This window comes from Anopheles merus, chromosome X (genome assembly GCF_017562075.2).
Source record: "Anopheles merus strain MAF chromosome X, AmerM5.1, whole genome shotgun sequence".
NCBI lineage: Eukaryota > Metazoa > Arthropoda > Insecta > Diptera > Culicidae > Anopheles > Anopheles merus.
The window spans coordinates 10,269,757-10,288,112 of NC_054081.1; the positions used below are offsets into that span (position 1 = coordinate 10,269,757).

At 43.7% G+C, this 18,356-nt stretch overlaps 1 protein-coding gene across 6 annotated transcripts in view; it reads left to right on the plus strand.

Moving 5' to 3' along the window:
- The first annotated feature begins 1,921 nt into the window (after window positions 1–1,921).
- The window catches only part of LOC121588296 (all trans-polyprenyl-diphosphate synthase PDSS1-like), a 56,822-nt gene continuing 40,387 nt past the window's right edge, over window positions 1,922–18,356 (plus strand). The window contains exons 1-2 of one of the 6 annotated variants that reach the window (XM_041906054.1): window positions 1,922–2,332; window positions 11,790–14,054. In XM_041906054.1, coding sequence (XP_041761988.1) covers window positions 13,683–14,054 — 372 coding nt within the window. In that variant the 5' untranslated portion in view covers window positions 1,922–2,332; window positions 11,790–13,682. Of the gene's footprint in view, window positions 2,333–2,363; window positions 2,597–9,598; window positions 9,620–11,789; window positions 14,055–18,356 lie in introns of those variants that run through there. The other 5 variants (XM_041906063.1, XM_041906090.1, XM_041906098.1 and 2 more) reach the window with 5 other exon arrangements.

The following is an 18,356-nucleotide window of genomic DNA, read 5'->3' on the forward strand; positions in this document are numbered from 1 at the left end:
AAATCCTTTGTATTGATGAATTACACAAAATTTTACACAATTTACTGATAATTCACAATCACTTCACTCAATATTCATTCTTCAATTAACGAATCTAACTTCTGCAGCAGCAATGAGATTATTGCCGGCGTCCGTCTTTGACACTTTGACAAGAGCCATCTCGTACCGATGTCATGCGTTAAAAAGCTATAAAGTTCCACCAAGTTCAGTACCCTTTCTTAACAAGCCTTCAAGTTCCACCATGAACCCTACACATAGTGCTAATCAGCCGCAAAGTTCCAAAAAGTACCATGTGCCTGTTAAAAAGCTCTATAGTTCCGCAAAGTACCGTCTATCTCTTAATCAGCCACAAAGTACGGCATCGGACCGGGATCGGGATTTTTCGTTAAACAGCTCTAAATCAGCTATAAAGTACGAGCTGGCTATTTGGGTTGTTTCATTCGGAATTTGCACGACTCTGTGCAGAACTGATAGCCGTAAAAAAGACATGACATAGTGACGGACCTAGCGATGGTCATAAAAATGTTACGAAGCATATTATTGGACATACCAACTGTTTGAGCATCACACCTCTGATTATCATAATTGAGTACGTGACGCTGACATGGATTTTATACGAACGCCCATTACTCAATTCTCACTTGCTTCAGTTCTCATTGGAGTTTTCTATTTAAGCAATCGTATCGCCGTCCTAGTTCTAGCGATGCATATCGCGCTAATAATTTTTTTACAGGTCGTCCGGTAAAATTGCATCCTACGAAGCAATGCCACTCGCCTAAGGGCGATTCGGATGCGATTTTATCGGACGAGATTTATATGGGATTTGACAGATAACGTCGGACGTGCGATTTCGTCGTCCGACGTTATCTGTCAAATCCCATCACGGCGGATTAAAAATATCAGGTGGTGGATAGGGGCCTTTGGGGGGTCGCCATAGTTGAGGGACTTTACGTCATTTTAAAACCGTTAACCATTGGTTTCCGCACACAAAGCTTAGCAAATAGAACAGATTTCTTTGTTATTATTTGCATTTTTGTGTGTCTATTGATTTCATCGAATAAATGAGATATATTAACAAAAGATTTGATGATTTGTGTATGCACGTAATTTAAAATCATGTGAGTAAATGTTCTATTCTCACGTACATTGTCCATGCGGCTCGTTGATAATGAGGAATTAATGTGAAAATTGAAAATAAATATGATTTCTTAGTTTTTATCATCAAAAATGTCGAAAACACAATGAATTACAGAATATTTCACGGAATAACACAAAATAACACACTTAAATCTATTTTTTAATGTTAAATAAGAACTCGCAAAGTTCAAAATATATTTTTTAAGAATATTTTATCGAAAAAATGGGGTACATAAATTATATGAACGAATTTAATAAATGTAAACAAAGTTTGAATTCTGGGGACCTTACGTCAAGTGACGAATTGTCAAAATGCACTAGAGTCCACCACCTGATGTTTTTAAATCCACCTTGAATCCCATACAAAAATTTGACAGGCCGTCCGATAAAATCGCATGCGGAAAAGCGTTGCCACCACCCTAATGGTACTGTCTATTCGTCACATTTGCTTGCCTTCTATGTAACCGATATGGTTGGGAACGGACCGAACCGTGCTGTATCGAGCCAGCTGTCACATTTATCACCACTCAATTTGACAGAAGGTGTTGAAATAACCGCACGAAAACAAACTCCCGCAAGCACTGCTGCTCTCCAAGTCGAAATGCAGCAATACTGGACGCATGAAAATGTTGAAATAATGCATAGCCTACTTTGTTTCTTTTTAAGTACAATAAATTTAAACAATCTTTTTCCTCCTTCAAGTTCAACCACAGCGAGGAACTCCCTTTCCCCAGGACGGACTCCCAAATATTGGCGAAAACGTCAATGTCATATGGTTTCTGTTATTGTTGCTGTTTCAGCGCATGCGTGCGCGCACTCGGGGAAAAGCAAAACAAAACCGCACACACGCGCTTCATTTTCCCTCGCACGATTTGTGAAACCCGTTCTGGGTCCCGAAAGGCGGCATCCCGGTGGCAGCGTGGTAAAGAGGTACGTGTTTGTGCCAGTTTGAATCGTTTGATTTGTTTTTCCTCGCCAGTTTCGTTACCGTTCTAGTGTGTACACGTGTTTGTGCTATGCAAGGGGTGGTGGGTGCATGCCCTGTAAAACATTTCTGTGTGTGTGTGTGTGTTTTGCGCATTTTTCTTGTTTCGCAATCGCAGCCAATAGTCTATCTCGGACCCCGGAGTCCCGCTAATTTCGCAGGATGATGCACCAAGGCATCCGGCTTGTGGTAGCTTCACATGCAATGTCGGTAAGTGTGCCCGATCAGACTATTTACCGGCATCAGTATGTGTATGTGTGTCTGTGTGTGTGTTTAAGTAGTATGCGGTTGAACTGTGCATAAAAATCTATGTTGTCACTGTCGAGAACCCTCTTCAGTCGGCCCTCTCCCCAATCATATCTCGCTCACCGAACATCAGCTGTTTGTAAGAAGATGGATGCAAATGACTGCATGCACTGCTGAATTGCGCGGTGCATGCAGTGCAGCCAGATGCAACAGCTCGACCGTACCAAGGTAAGACGACGGCAACGATGATGATTATGTTGTTCTATGTCGCTGCTCCATCAGCTGATCGTACCGGAGAGGTGCGCGTGTTTGTGTGTGTGTGTGTGTGGGATTCCGAGATAGGAAATATGTATTGTGGACGGACTTGGGCACGTTCAATAGCACGGACTGGTGATTACTTAATCTTCAGTTCTAATAGCCACCTACCCGGCAATGTTTCGTTCATTTATTTCATAATCTCTTTTTGCTGAAGAATCGTATTGAACCGTAATTTTCAGAATGCATAGAAAAAAAAACTGTACTCCAAACAGTGGTCCAAAAATCGGAATTTTAAAATGATTTTCATGTACTTACAAAAAAATTGAGTATATTTTTAATGGATTGTCCAAGAAGAATTCCACTCTCAAAATGTATGCATAACGGTAAGTAAGTAATTTTGCTGAGTAAGAAACACATACACCAGATCTGAGAGTGTTGTCGCAGAACAATTTATTTCAACACAAAATAGTAATAAAAATAACAAAAGCAAACAGAACTACACGCTCCACGTAAAATTCCGCTCCATTATTCCGAGCGTGTGAATTACATTTGCGGCAGTGATTTTCCTATCGGAAACTAGTTAGTATTGGCCCGGTTACAGGACTGGGAAACACAGATCTTCTTGGACGTGTTGCAATGTCAGGGATGTATCCAGCGATGCCAGATTGTGTCTAGGTTTGACGGACACGGAAATAATTTAAACAATTACGGCAGTTTTTGGCCACTTTTTGAAAGGATTTATTTGTTTGCAATGGATCCTGGGTTGCCTTGTATCCTTTAATTTTATATTAATTATTTAATTGTATCCTTTAATTTTATGTTTACGCCATAGTTTCCATATCCCATATCAACTCATTTTATGGTAAAAGTAAGGCTCAACCCTCTATGTTACATTGGAGAAGCGTTATATGCCTTATAATATTGCAACATGTTTATTGTACTTTTGCCATCCATGCGACCAACTGTTTTAGACTGTTTGAATAGAAAAAAATGAACTGTAATGATAATTTAAGCTAATTGTTACATTATAAGTACCAAAAAGTTTTATTTTTGCACATCATTGCACTGTGGTTCACGAACAAAAACCATGGGAAAGTAAAAACCCTTAAAATGGAAACTAAATTGAATTAGCATTATTAATAAATAGAAAATTAAACAAATTTAAATCATATTTTGTGTATCAAATATATGAAATATATTGATAAACTACATTAACTATCAAATTACAGGCCCTACAAATTCTATGCCCTGGTTTTACCAAGATGTGGGCAAATAAATAAACAAATATTTAAAAAAATATCTATATAATTTAATGTTTTTTTATTTGAGTATTTATTCAAGTTAACATAAATTGATTTTAAAATTAATTTTTAAATGAATGATAATAATATAATAATTATTTAATATCTATTTTTAATATTCTTAAATTATAAATCACACAATTTTTGTGATCGATTACTGAACTTTTGTATAATTATTCCAAATTTCTGCCTTTCTTAATGATACATGTAAATAATTAATACTAAGCCAGAATTATCAGTCAATTTGCCCATCCAAGACGATTAAATCAGGCGTTCAATACAAATGCTGCTTAGGTTTGGGATAAACAGGCATTACGCATAACGTTAGCGTAACGTAGAGGGATGAGCCTTACTTTTACCCATTTTATATCGTAACCCAAGTAGTTATCTTGATTTTTTTTCATCACTTTGAGGATAATTTTCAGATCGTGTTGACGCACAAGTTTGCAGTCCAGAATCTTCTTATTTTACTTATTCTATTGACTCTCACAATACAGTCTTTTTGTACGCATCAGTATAAACAAAAACTGGAGAATGGGTCCTTGCTACTGGAAGATGTTCCGGATGGGAATCCTGAGTTTCAATCATAAGATCCTCAGTTTAGCCCCAGTTTCCGCCATAGGATCATTCTTCCTAATACCTACTACCTAAGCTTAGGTCGCTCAAAATTCCTGGCAGTCGGGCATACCCCGATTCTTGCTGATGTGCAATAATGACAAACATATTTTTGATCCAAACCTTGATCAGTATGTTACCAGGTCAGGTTTTAGGCATCTGGCTCAATAGATATGTTATCTATCCCTCCTGATCAGACGTTCAGTTAATGGATTTCAATGAGCAAAACTCTTCTTCTTCTTCTTCTTCTTCTTCTTCTTCTTCTTCTTCTCCTTCTTCTTCTTCTTCTTATTATTATTATTTTGAGCAACAACGCCACCAGCTATGTTGATTTCAATCTGCTATAGCCGCTAATTGCCTTGGCCTTGAAGTAAATGACTGATTGGTATGCCCATAACAGGATGCTCAGTTCTATGTTTGAGAGGTTTGGTTCGTATGGGTCTTGAACTATGACGGTTATGTTGTTAATCTGTGCCACTGAACCGACTCCAAAATCAATCGGCGAACCGGAATCAATGTGTTGAATTGATGGCTACATTTCACTGCCAGTAGAATTATATCAATGGGATCCAGCTATTTTTCATTTAAGGATACAAATTCCAATAACTTACAGGAAAAACCTGAAAACTCCCGTTTAAAAAATAGATATATTTGCATTGCATATTTCAACAACGACTACGCCAAGAAGAAGGATGTTAACTTTGGATATGTATAGTCTGTAGCAACCACGCGTTCGCTGCCAAGCGTGTTTCTATGCAATCGCTAAACTTTCCCACGGTGTTTGATCAGGTCAGCGATAGATGAATTCCGGAATTATTCCTGTAATTTAATAGGGTCTTAATAAAGGGGGCTTCGTTTCGATTTAGTCGTTAATTGAATATCTGATGATATCAGCATCAATGCGTTTACTTATATATTTATACATTCCATTTCCCATGTTCAGGGCAGTTACAGCTAGCGTGGATTTTGCGCGTTATTACGTTAGGGCATACTATGCAAATAATGATTAAATACATTGAAATCTGCCTAAAGTGTAGGTTGTCTGAGATTTTTTTTCTTCTTTTTAAGATGAGCATTTGAGTAGTCCCGCCATATTCCATGTAGTTTTGGCGAGGAGGCCATAGTTCCATGGTGCTTGGATACTTGATAGCAACGCATTGATTTATCATCCCTATGATATTGTAGGAGAATAAAAGAGCATTCAAAATCTGACTAATCTGATCATATTTCTCGGCAAAGCAACTGATATGCTTCTGGGGAAAAATGCTCGAAGGGCTGGAAGCTGCCAGATTTCCTTTAGACCACCTGGTCATGATTTGCGTGTCGCATGCGTTAGCAGGGACGGCCCCATAAGTCAACCAAAGCCTTGGGCGCAAAACAAACAGCAAGCTGATTCGTGAAAGAGTAAGCCAACTAGTCAATACGGGGTTATTTACAGGGTTAGAAATGCCTTGAAAGAGTTCGGGAATGAGGTGCCTGAGAAGGCGAAGGTAGTTTACTAAATTGATCAAATTTCTGGAAACCAATTCTTTATCAAATTTTCGAACATATCAAAGCTTTTTGGGTCGGTTGGGGAATGTCAAAGTAGACAAGAGGAATAATGATTTAAGAAATGAACATTTGAACAGTGGATTAAAAAAATAAAATAAATTAAAAAAATAGGATATGATTATGCCCAGTTGCTTACCCAAATATGGGACGATTGCATAGGTATGGGACGTTTGGACAGGCCATCATCATCAACCTTAAAGAAGGTATGAACAAGTTTGTGGTAACATTAGTATCATTCTTACAACATTACCAGGCTTCTTAAGGCAAACTTGTCTTAACTTTTGCGTAAAATTTAAGCTTTTACTTAATGACTATTGACAGGTACAGATTATGGAATAAGTATTAGCTAAGCATAGTACCGTACTGCTTCGAATTACGGACACTTAAGACGTTTTTGGCATCTAATATTTTTCAACTATTTCAATTTTAATCGACCAAACATCTGTATTATTCACTTAACTAAAGCAAACTTTCTACATTTGCGAAAAAATAAAGATTTCCAATAATTTTACTCGATACATTGCGCAAAATCATAAAACTGCAACGGTATTGTGATTCATTTTCCGGACAGTTTCGAGCTCATGTTTCAAATTACGAACGATTTGATTCATATTCCGGACAGCCTCAAAATTCCTTTTCGAACCTTCAAATCTACACACTACGCCATTTCAGTTTTTAACTTGTTTTAATGTCTGGATACTTGATTCTGTATGTAGGCCGACAGAACGATGGTCTTAAATGCAACGGGGTTTGGGTGCTGTTTTTCCCTTGTACTCTTAGATGAATAGAACCCAGGAACTGCTACGCGAATTGACGGTCTTTCCCGTACGGCCATCAAATTTGTCAAATTTCAAATTTGTTCAAATTTGTCACATACATCTTCTAATATCGTTGTTTTCTAGCTATTATCACTGTCTAAAAACATATTTTAACACGATGGATCAAAATTTTCTTCGGCTGTCCGGAATTAAAAACAAGACAAAAAACCTTGCTTCGAATTCTGGTCAGAATAAAATACGTGTTTTAATGAAATTCAGTCCATAATATGATAAAACACTATTGTTTTCGCGTTGATAACTATTTCCACTATAGCTTCTGATGTATTTCAATGCACCTAGACACGTTGAAAAGAAATTATCGAAGAAATAACACTGGTGTATGTTTGAAGCAAAACTGCTAAGAATGCCTCTGGTGGTGAACTGACCGACAGAAAATATTTATTTACTGTGGCACCAGGGCCTACTAGAGGTTTTAATTTATTTTAATTTTATTTAACAGACACAAGTTTTAATTTATTCTAGCACATCATGGCAATTATTAAAAAAATAAAAAGCGGTATGACCAGTGCCTAGACATGAAGATATGCAATAAAAACGTGCCAAATGTCCGTAATTTGAAGCATAACGGTACTTACTGACAATCTAGTGCCATTTTGTATTTAATAAATGTGTGCATTAAAAAAATAGCAAAATAGATATCTTTTGAAAAAACGCAATCATTTGTTGCACCATAGGCAAAGCAGTTATTCATTATCAAGCATAGAGAGTTTTTGTTTTTAAATGTTGACATTTGGTTTCAAATGTTCTAAACACACATAAAATTAAATCCATAGTTTTGGTTCCGTATAACTGACTACATCAATACTATCAATATTCAATAATTCTACGAGCTGTTTTCGTATTGCCTGTGTATTGGCGTTTTGGTTTTATAACTCAAAATATACTTCTAAACTCATTAAAACGTTGATTAAAACGTTTGACCCGATAGTTCAGATGACATAAAATAGGATAAAAATACGTTGTATAGATCTACCCGTAGCGTTACGTAACGCAAGAAAGTAACATCAAAACTGATGGAAATCGAGAGCGTTTGTTTGTGATTGTAATCAATATTTGTTGCGCTTATTATTTGTTTCGCTCACCACTTGCACAACAAGATTCAGCCACGAAGGTATATCCTGCTCCTAGTATCGGGTCCATCATATCCTGCTCCGCCATCATATCCTGCTCCTATTGGTAGTTCGGGTCGGTGCTGGCGGTGATAGGTCAGTCCAGCCGCTTCTAATTGCAATGTACTCGTTTTGCATTCTGGGCCTCGGTTCGCGATTGACATTGGGCGCTCGGGTACGCGCTGGTAAGGCACGTGCACGGACGACAAAGGACCCCGCCACCTTTTGTCCAGCGTTCTTTGTTTTTCGACTGTATCGAAGATGGGTTTTGCGGTAGAATTCCGACCGGCACGCCTCATTACGAATTCCGTCCGTACCGTTGATCCGTGTACGACATTAATTCCCATGTGTAATGTGTGTAAATTTTAATGAAGTGACCAGATGATTGCTTTGCGAAGCAGGAAGTGTATGTAAAATGGGCTTTTTGTTTCTGTGTGCTGCCTCCAAATTTCAGGATCCGTGGGAAAAATGGGCAATTAGGGGCGCCCGGTAAGCCAGCTAATTAATGGCTATGTAAATGAGCCACCAGATCAGACGATACTAGCTTAATGTTGCAAAACACGGTGCGGCGAATCGATACGATACGGCGATTCGGTTGCAATCAAGGAGAGTAAGTTGATAAGGAGAGGAGAAGGTCGGTAGAATTTTAAGACGACTTCCTAAAGTTCTTGGGTAGCAAAACAAAAGCGTTATCAAGCAAGAGTTGAGGGGAATGCCCTGCTTAATCACTTGCTAATGTTTTGCGTCGTTAATTGCAGACTAATTAATTCTACGTTGTTCTGGGGGTTAGCAGATGCCTTAGCATTATGCGCCATGCGATTCGTTGTAGGTCTTATTGTTGGCAATGAGGCTGGTTTTTCTTGTGCCTCTGTTGAGATTCCAAAACTTCTGTTGAGATCCAACTACTATCACAAGTTGGCTTGTGTGTTTTTAAAACTAATTTTAACTCACAATTCCCAAAGTGTTCTAAACACGCAATGGATCAATAACGATCGAAAACTGAACGATCCGAATTGACGTCAGCTCCGGTGCGTGAGACTTGCCAACGCCAACGAGAACTTTGGTTCGTCTGATTTATGTTAATTGATCTCCAAAGACATCCGTTGCGCAGGGAAGGGTGGGAATATCTGCACCAAGGTGGGTTCCGAACCGACCGCGATTCAATGCCGTGTTGAATTGCTGCCGCGCGCCGATCTGCCGGGATTATGATAGCGAATCGGAGCGTTTTACGATGTTTGAAAATTTGCGCATTTTTTGGGGGGTTTTTTTTTATTCGTGCACGCAAGAGACTTTCCGAAAATTTGCGTCATTTGTCTTGGAAACCGGATTGGGGTTGCTGTCCTTTGCCTGTTTGCGTCATTGGCAGGACGAACTTCTTGGCATCGTCGTGCATTGGAGCTTGAGATTCTTGCCCAGTGGCTGTACTGGCGAGGAGTTTCAGCTTATTTCCTTTTGCTTTCGCGTTGTCAGTGCTTTAACGATGTTGCATTACAGCGTGTGCGCGTCGACAGCAGGCAGTGTTGGAGTTTCGGATTGAAGTGTGTTGGAGACTGCGCGCATCCGGCAACTAGGCAGAAGGTAAAATGCGATAGCAGCAGAAAAATCCGACTAATCCCAGAGTAGACGAATTGATTAACAACTAATTAACAACGTTCTAATTGAATCGAACGATTTGCGAGATACGGACGGGCGAAACCCGTTTTTTGCAGTGTTAGACGAGGATTGTCCAATGGAAGATTCAGAGTTTCAGAATGGTTCAGACGTCATTTCGCTTTCGTTAGGTTACGCAACTATCGTCTTGTTTATGGTTGAGTTGGAGTTTAGTAATCAGTAATGACACAAAGGCACACACTGTTGTCATGTTATTTTTTTCTTTGTGGAATTAAATTTTATGCAAATCATGTTACATGCTCTTAATTATAGAAGTTTTACCAAACAATTCTTCAAATAGTTTCTGTTTTGTTGGTCGTTCTCCGATTCCAATTCCGAGCCGACTCCGGAATCAGAATAAGTGCTGGAATTAAAATAAGAAGTTTCAGAAGTAGAACCAGTTCCGAAGTCTTCATGAGAATGATGGATCGTTTGGATCCGTTGCAGCTATCGATACAATCTTAGCTGCATAGGGCCAAAACGTCCTAAGGAGATGACAAAATGACGATTCTGATTCCGGAGTAGATTTCAGAGCCGATTTCAACTCCGGAAACGATTCCGATTCTAAAGTTGATTCCGGAGCCAACTCGGATTCCGGAATCGGAATTTGATCCGGATTCGGAATCGGTTTTTTCATCTCAGAATTGCCAGCCAGAATCAGAATTGGTTCCGGAATTGGAATTAGCTCCGGCATCAGAATCTGTCATGGAATCAGAAGTTTCCGGTTCCGGTGCTAATTCCTAAGCCATTTTCGGAGCCGATTCCGATTCCGAAGCTGACTCCTAAAACAATTCCAAAAACTGATTCCGGACATACTATCCGGAATCGATTCCAGAAAATGTTGGAGTTAGCCGAAATTGATTCCGAACAAAACTTTCTTTTTTCCATCAACTATTTCAAATCACACAATGGAATAGTTCAGGGATCTTCAAACTTTTCAGTTGGCGGCCCGCATTGCTTCACAAATAACGTTGTTGCGGGCCATTTTGACGCTATCTTCAGAATTAATGGATGTATAATTCTCGTTCAAAAGTAAAAAAAAAAACTATTTTTTTGATTAATTAGCCAAAAAATAAGCTTTACAAAGTCATCGCGGTCCGCATTACATGCTTTGGATGCTCGCATGCACCCCGCGGGTCGTAGTTTGGAGACCCCTGGAATAGGTCAATCAGTTAGGGCAGCGGTCGGCAAAGTCTGGCAAAGACGGAAAGCAACTAATCGTATAACAATACATGCGTACTGAACATCTTGTAACATGACATTTTCTACATACCGTCGTATTATTCTAACTTTTATTAATTTATTAACCTTTGTTTATGAACTATAAACGATTTCAGCCTTATGGGTTGGAGCAGAATCCCGTTGAAAGTAAAAACTGGCTTTTCCAAAAAGTATTTTAGGCTTCAAATGGCTTTTGGTGATGCCAAACAATGACAATTTGGCCCTCTCGTTAATATCTTCGCTTCCCAAACCAACTCAGATGTTGAATTTATATCTCGTTATACGGCGTGTATTACATGAAGCAGTTAAATGCCGGTATATCAAAACTAACTCCTTAAACATCAGATCAATTTTTCTTGTGCAAAGTTACCACTAAATAAATCAATGCAAGGATCCCAGGATCTAACCTCCACCATACTATTATTACAATTAATTTTATTAACAGGAATTACCAGTCTTTAACCTTGCTTGAATGATGGTATGACAGCACTCGAATAATACCACCTTTCACATTGCTTGAAATCACTAATCAATTGTTTTGATGTTAAATTTTCAATAATTTGATAATTTAAGTACAAAATTAACTGAATAGTTCGCCGACCGCTGATATAATGGTATGTGTCAACCGGATAGAGGAATTTTACAAACAAAAGAGAATAAATTATGGTTACGAGGACGAGCGCATCATTAAAATAGTTTCTACCATTCGGGATTTGAACTTGGAACGGACATGCTGTGCTGTTTGTTTGGTTGTGCGTTTGCTGACTGTACAATGGCACCGACACGTTAGGTGATAGTGATTTAGGGCTACACGTCCTGTTTGCGTTCCAAAGTCATTGTGTATCTCATGCGTTTCCTTCGCTTTTCTTTGTTTCAGTGATCTTCCCTTTGGAGCGCCTGGGCTACCGCACGGCCCTCTACCCTCCTATCGATCTCCTGGTCATCATCATCATCAATTATCACCATCATCGGTGCCTTCGTCACCTGTTGCAGTGTGTTTGTGTGGAAATCCCTCTCTTACTCCCACTATATCCGGTCGCTTGTTGGGAGAGGAACGTAGACAGCGAGAGAGAGACAGAGAGAAAGAAAGGAAAAAAAGGAAAACAGAAAAAGAAACAGAGAAGAACATAAAAAGAAAGAGTGAGAGAGAGAGAGTGAAATCGAGCGACAAGGACAGCAAGTCGGGAAATTTTTTGTAATGCCGTCGTGTGGTGGAAGCGAATGAACCAGGTGCTGCCTGGAGACCATTCGGAGTGAAAGCGACCCAACGGTCACCAGCACTCAGAGATCCCTTGAATAAGCGCTTGAATAAGAACTTGAATTGGCGAAATTATTCAAGTGATCCGTCGGGTCCCGAAGCCGAAGCAAACCCGAAGCCGAAGCAAAACCCGAACGGGGGTCTGCACGAATATTCGTTTTAATAGCCCCCTCCCCTTTTTCGCAGATTTTCTCTCTGAAATTACACTGTGCACACAATTACATCAACACAATTCGATTTATTGAAAATAGCCAAGTGCGTGGCTGTGTGTAGTATCACCGTGGACTGCAGAAAACTACCTGCACTAGAACAGAGCGCTGGTGTGGCCAAATGTGTGCATGTGTGTACTTGCTCCACTGAAAGCCGGTATCGCACCAGATTTCGGGTATCGCTTTGTGCGTGCGTGTGTGTTATTGTCACAGCACACTCGTTCATCATTTTTTTTTTTTTCGTTCTTTCGCTTGAGCCACTCGATTTCGTTCTTCGCAGATTTTGGCAGCGCACGAGGGGGTTTCGGCTTCAACTTCCAACAACAACAACCACACGAGGAGGCTCGGGGACACTCACCAAGGGAAAATCGCTCAAATTAGAGCGAGACACAGATAGAAACAGTGAAAGGTCAATTAAAAAGCTTCGGCTTTTGACCGTTGGGCGATAGACAAGACGACATTTCAATCTTCGCAAACAGCAAGGCATCCCGAACGCCGAAAACTTTCCGAAGTCGGCGACGAAGTCGGCCCCTACCAGACGCGTCTTGGGAACGGCCCCGCAGCAGCAAGAGCAGAGAGGCTGTGGCCCGCGCCTAGTAGCTGCTCTCCGCGCTCGGCGCTCGGAGGCGCATTTTACGCTCTCGGCAAACCGGTACCACCGATTCAGAGCGTACACCGTCCCGCACTCTTTGGACCAACCACATTCCCCTCCTTCCAGCGGCCTCCACTCAGGCATCGAAAGAGGGCTTGAGAGAGAGAGAGAGCGCGCTCCGCCTAGAGTGGGAGCCCGATTGCGCAGCCCCGGATAAGTGGGTCGCAGTCGCGAGAGAGAGAGAGAGAGAGAGCGGGAAGCCCGAAGCGCGGTACCCGATCGGGCCCCGCAGCAGACGACGGCGGTTCGCCCGGGCCCCGATCGTGTGATATCGTGGCTGGAAAAGTCACGCTGCGCTGCCGGTGGAGACGGAACGGGCGGTATCGGGCCGCCGATCGGGGCCTGATCGGCGGTGTGGTGTGTGCGCGCGCGCGCGCGCCCTCGCTTAGCTCGGGTTTGGTTTCGGGTTTGAAGGTGGGGTGGTAAAGGGAACGGCACCCGTTTTTGGTGGGGCACACACACGCAGCGAAACGTCACTCGCACCGCGAGCGAGCATAGTATAGTAGTAGCAGAAGCGACGGCAGCATCATCAGCAGCAGTTGGCAGCAGCAGCAGGCAGACAGACAGACAGACAGCAGGCAACAGGCAACGGCATTTCGGGGGCTTCGAGTGCTCGAGCGGTCCATCGAACGGCTCACAATTGTTTTGACTATGGCGTGTTTAAGTTCGTCCAACCGGGCCTGTGTCCGCGTAGTGCAGGAGAAACTGTGTCAGCTATTGGCGGTCGCGAAGGGTCCGCTCGGTCAGCAGCAGCAGCAGCAGCGGGACCTGTCGCTGCCCGCGTCCGGCCCGGTAGTGAACGTCGGTGGCGATGGTGGAGGCGGCGGAGGCGGCCACCGGGCCGCGCTGCTCTCGGCCGGGTCCGGCGGGACGCCGCTGGTCGCGCACAGCGTCAGCGGCCCGATCAAGCGCAGCTTTTACACTGGCCGCGGCAACTTCATTCAACCTGCAGCTGCACTCGCCCCGGCCAGGGCTGGTGCCCGCGTGCCAGTCGGTACGGGCGCCCTGTTCGAGCTGAACCAGGTGAGTGCGAATATTACAGTTCGTAGGGAAATGGAAATTTTTTTGGGCAAAATTTTGTGCTCGCAAGCTGGTGCAGCATTCGTGCAAGTGGAACACACCGAACAAAAAAAGTGGAACAGGATATCGTTTACGGTGGCGGTCACCAGTGTGTGTGTGTCGTGTGTGTGTGTCGTTCGGAACGATCAACGCACCACATCAGGGCCACATTGCAGCAGCAGCAGCAATCGTGGCCGAAAAAGTTGGACTCAGGTGGCCTCCCGCCCCGGGATACGGGGTTCCACGACCCGGCGGTCGGGGCCTACCGATCACTCCGAGTGGCTGACGAAAGTGTGAAAGTTTTCATCCTTGAGGTGGTCCGCTGACACACACACACACAGACAGAGAGAGAGAGAGGGACGCACCGCGCGCACGTTTATGCGGTGAAGCTGCAGACGCGCTGATGACGTGCAGAGGCTACGTGGCAGCAGCAACAACAAACCACGCCGTGTGGACGAACGCTACTTGCGTACGAAGATCGCGGCTTCGGTTTTGGGAAGCCTTTTTTCGTCCGTCCTTTTTGGTTTTTTTTTTTTTGATGGTGTTTTGTTGTTGTTGTTGAGGGGGAGAGACACGTTTCTTGCCGTTACGCAACGGTGCGCGATTACGGCAAATAATCGGAGTGGTCGGCGCAAGGACCATTGCACAACACCCAAAACTGCCTAAGTTTTCGTTTCCATCGATCACATGCACGGGGAACGGTTTGTTGAGGCTTGCAGCGACTGAAGACTGCAGGAAGGACTTTGCCGCAGACGACGAACCCTTTTCGGTTTTGATTTTTTTTTTTGCTTTTTCGATGGATGCTTTTTTTCCTTCCTTCAATTGCATTGAACATGAAAGATCCTGTTGGCAAGCGGGCTTTGTAGATGTATCTTTACTCTGCCTGCTTACTACCATTGCCTGTACCATAATCCTGTTAGGAGACCGCAGGTGATAATGACACCTGTGAATGAATTGGCACCGACATCTCTGGATCGCAGGCGTGGGACCGGCTTGGGAAGGAGCTCGTGGGTGGGTATCGTAGCACCTCGCCAGCGTATTCCATCGCATATTCGAGGTCTGGCTTGCCTGCGAGCTACCTTCATCTCCGCACCAAAGTCAGCTCTGTCCGTTGGTACCATATGTTTATTGCCATTAGCGGCTCTGTGTGTGTGTGTGTGTGTGTGTGTGTGTCAAGCGACGCTTTTCAGTGTGCCGAGTGCCGCCGAACCTGACCGCTCCGGGCCAAACATTGCTGTTTTTTTTTTTGCTGTGTTGTTAAGGTAAGGTGGTGGTTTCAACTGCTCTATCAACTTTCATTTACCCGCGGAGAGCCGCCGAATGCGCAACAACGGCTGGATAACGGCTGTGATAAGCGGGCGTAAAGGGAGAGGCGATGGGGAGGTAGGGGGGAAGGCAAGCGTAAAGAGAGAAAGTAGCGGCGGCGGATTATGGACAACAACAGCGGAGCACAAATCAACCACGGCAACAAAGGAAAAGGCACCAACATTACACTCCGCAGCGCTGGAAGGAAAGCAGCCCGCTCAGTATGAGAGAAATGACGAGACAGAGAGAGAGAGAAACATCAAAAGAACACACACACACAGCAGCCACAGCGTGGTGTTTTCGGTGGATAAGAAATGGTGTTTTGGAATTCCGAAAGCCCTCCCTCACATTTCTCCCCTGCCGTTTTTTTAGCGTGTCCTGGCAGTGTGCTGTTCGGGGGGGTTCCGGAATGGAAAGCGGAAACATGCCGTACCGGTGAGAGAGAGAGAGAGAGCGAGTGAGCGAGTGCAAAAATTGGGATACACCAGGGGGAAGGTGCATAGCAAAACCGGGGTGGAAAGTATCGAGCGCCTCCCAAAAGAGAAACATGGATCGTCCCCCCCCTCCATTTCTTTGGGAGAAAGCAATCTTGAGGCCACATTCGTATAACACACACACACACGAACGTACGCACACACACACACATTCCCGGTCTCGTGTGCGAGTGGATTCCCAGCCAGTGGGCCACCCAAAATGTAGCATACCCCATAATTCAGAGTGGGGTGAGGAGGAAGGAGGGGGGGGGCAGGTTGTGGAAAAGCGCAATGGTTGTTCCCGACGTTTTGATGGAGCGTGGACCAAACCAAATGTCTCGAGCGAGCGGCGGAAAAGATGGATTTTTGCGCGCAAGAATACATTGGAAGGATCATGCCGAACTCTTCGTGGACAGCCTTCTCTCTACCTTTCTCCTCCAAAAAAACAACCTTGTTTGTGTGTTGTTTGTGTGTGTGTGTGTGTGTGTGTGTGTGTGTGTGTGATTCCTGACCCCAAAACATGTGCGGCATGATCAGCTGTGGCTCTACTATCAAACAATGCTGAAGTAGGAGTGGACGACATGTGCAAGTAGGAACTGATGCTGCAATGCAATCTCACCAGTGACAGCCACTAGGCAGTGTTGTACTACCGATTTGCTTCGACTCTCTAGTGACAGAGCCCAGCCTCGCCAGGATATCAGTTTTGGAGCGGGTGAGGGATGTGTTTACAGCAAACGGAACTCCCAGGGCGCTCTTGAACTTCATGCAAACTTCATCAATCATCAATCAACCACCAAAAAAAAAAAAAAAACCCGCCCGCGAATACGTTCGGTTGCATGGGAGGAGACCGTCCCTCGAGCAGCCGTGATGTGATAGCAGTGTGATAGCCGGTGAGACATCAAGTTTGCCTTGTGTTCTGGGTGTGTGGCCAGTGAGGTCGAGGAAGTCAGTTCTGCACACTCCCACAGTGATGAATGGTGATGGGGAGTTGAAGATGTGCTCCAGATGTGGACTACCGTCTGTGTATAACTGTGCGGATTTTCAAGACACAAGCACCTGAAGTGAGATTAGATGTTCCGATTGAGTGCTAGGGCGAGTACCTTGCGTCCTGAACGTCGCTGGAATTTCTGTTTTCTCACCAAAGTGTGGATAGTGAATGTGATCTTATTGAACAACTCTCAAGAATTCAACCATGTGTGGGGTGCAATCGATAGTGGATGTTTAAAAAAAACCCAAAGAAATTGGTAACTCATTCTGCTGCTAATTGGAACTCCGCGTACTCCTCACGAGGATTCATCAGAATGGCTCGGTGTGCGCGCTCTACTCCAGTTAGTGGTTAGAGTCATCTAGCCTGGTCGGAACTCCCCGTGCCGGACGTGCCGCAGTAAACCTATGCCGCCTAGTCGACGGATTACCCTTCGCCGGCCAGTTGCTTTTCATTCGCACATTGCCCTACTCTTAGCAAGCTGGTTAACGGTCTTGATGCGAGGTCACCGACCATTTCATAACCGAATTCTCTTTTCGCTCACTGGGCACGCCGGACTCGTTTAGCCCTGGACCGGAATTGAGGTGTCAAGTTTTCAAGTCTTTTGATTCGTGCTCGGATTTAGTTTTTCAACGTCTGAGTTGGAGTAGATGGTCGACTCCACTACGGATTACCCATCACCGCCGAATATATCCGTTCCAAAAGGTGTATGTGTGTGTGTGCGTGTGACTGTTTGGCACAGTGAATGCAAATGGAAAGGAGGGAGATAGGAATACCAAGGCATAGGACAACCGTTTGGAAGTCTGTTTGGTACGGTGAGCATATGCGCTCAGGGACCATCAATGCTTTGCTGATCCACTATCATACAGAATACCAAAGTGTGTGTGCGTGTGTGTGTGTTTGTGCCATAGAGCAGGTTTTCTCGTTTTACCACATACACACACGTTGTCGTTAGTCAGAGGTCAAGTCATCGCCGCGGTGGGCTAGATCGCCCCATCATTATCCAAAATCAATGTCGACATAGGACCAGTAGCAGCAGCATCTACTAACATTAGGTTATATGGATTGCCTTGGAAAAGGAAGTCGAAAACGACATTTGAAATCGAACCAAATCCTCAGCACATAAGCGCGATGGGGTGGGAGTCAGATTAATCGGTTTTGTGTTTTTCTTCTTCTTTATGTGGGTCAATCCGAGGCAAGCGAGGCAGCCCCCGGGCGCTTACAATAAAACATCGATTTCAACTAATTCCAAGCGGCACGGTTGCATTCTTGCACGATTGGCACTGGAGAGCATTGGAGAACGAGAGGGATGAGGCTTGCGAGTAGGACATGCACACAAACTTTGCAGCGATGGGCCTTTTTACCATCCCTTTGAAGAAACTGTTCCCTACGGGTTTTGCTCGCGATGGACGTTCCCAACGTTGCATGTCTCCAAGAACCGCCGTAGTATTCGAGTGAACGGTGCACTATTACTACCTGTTTGACGTCTTGCTTTTTTGTTGC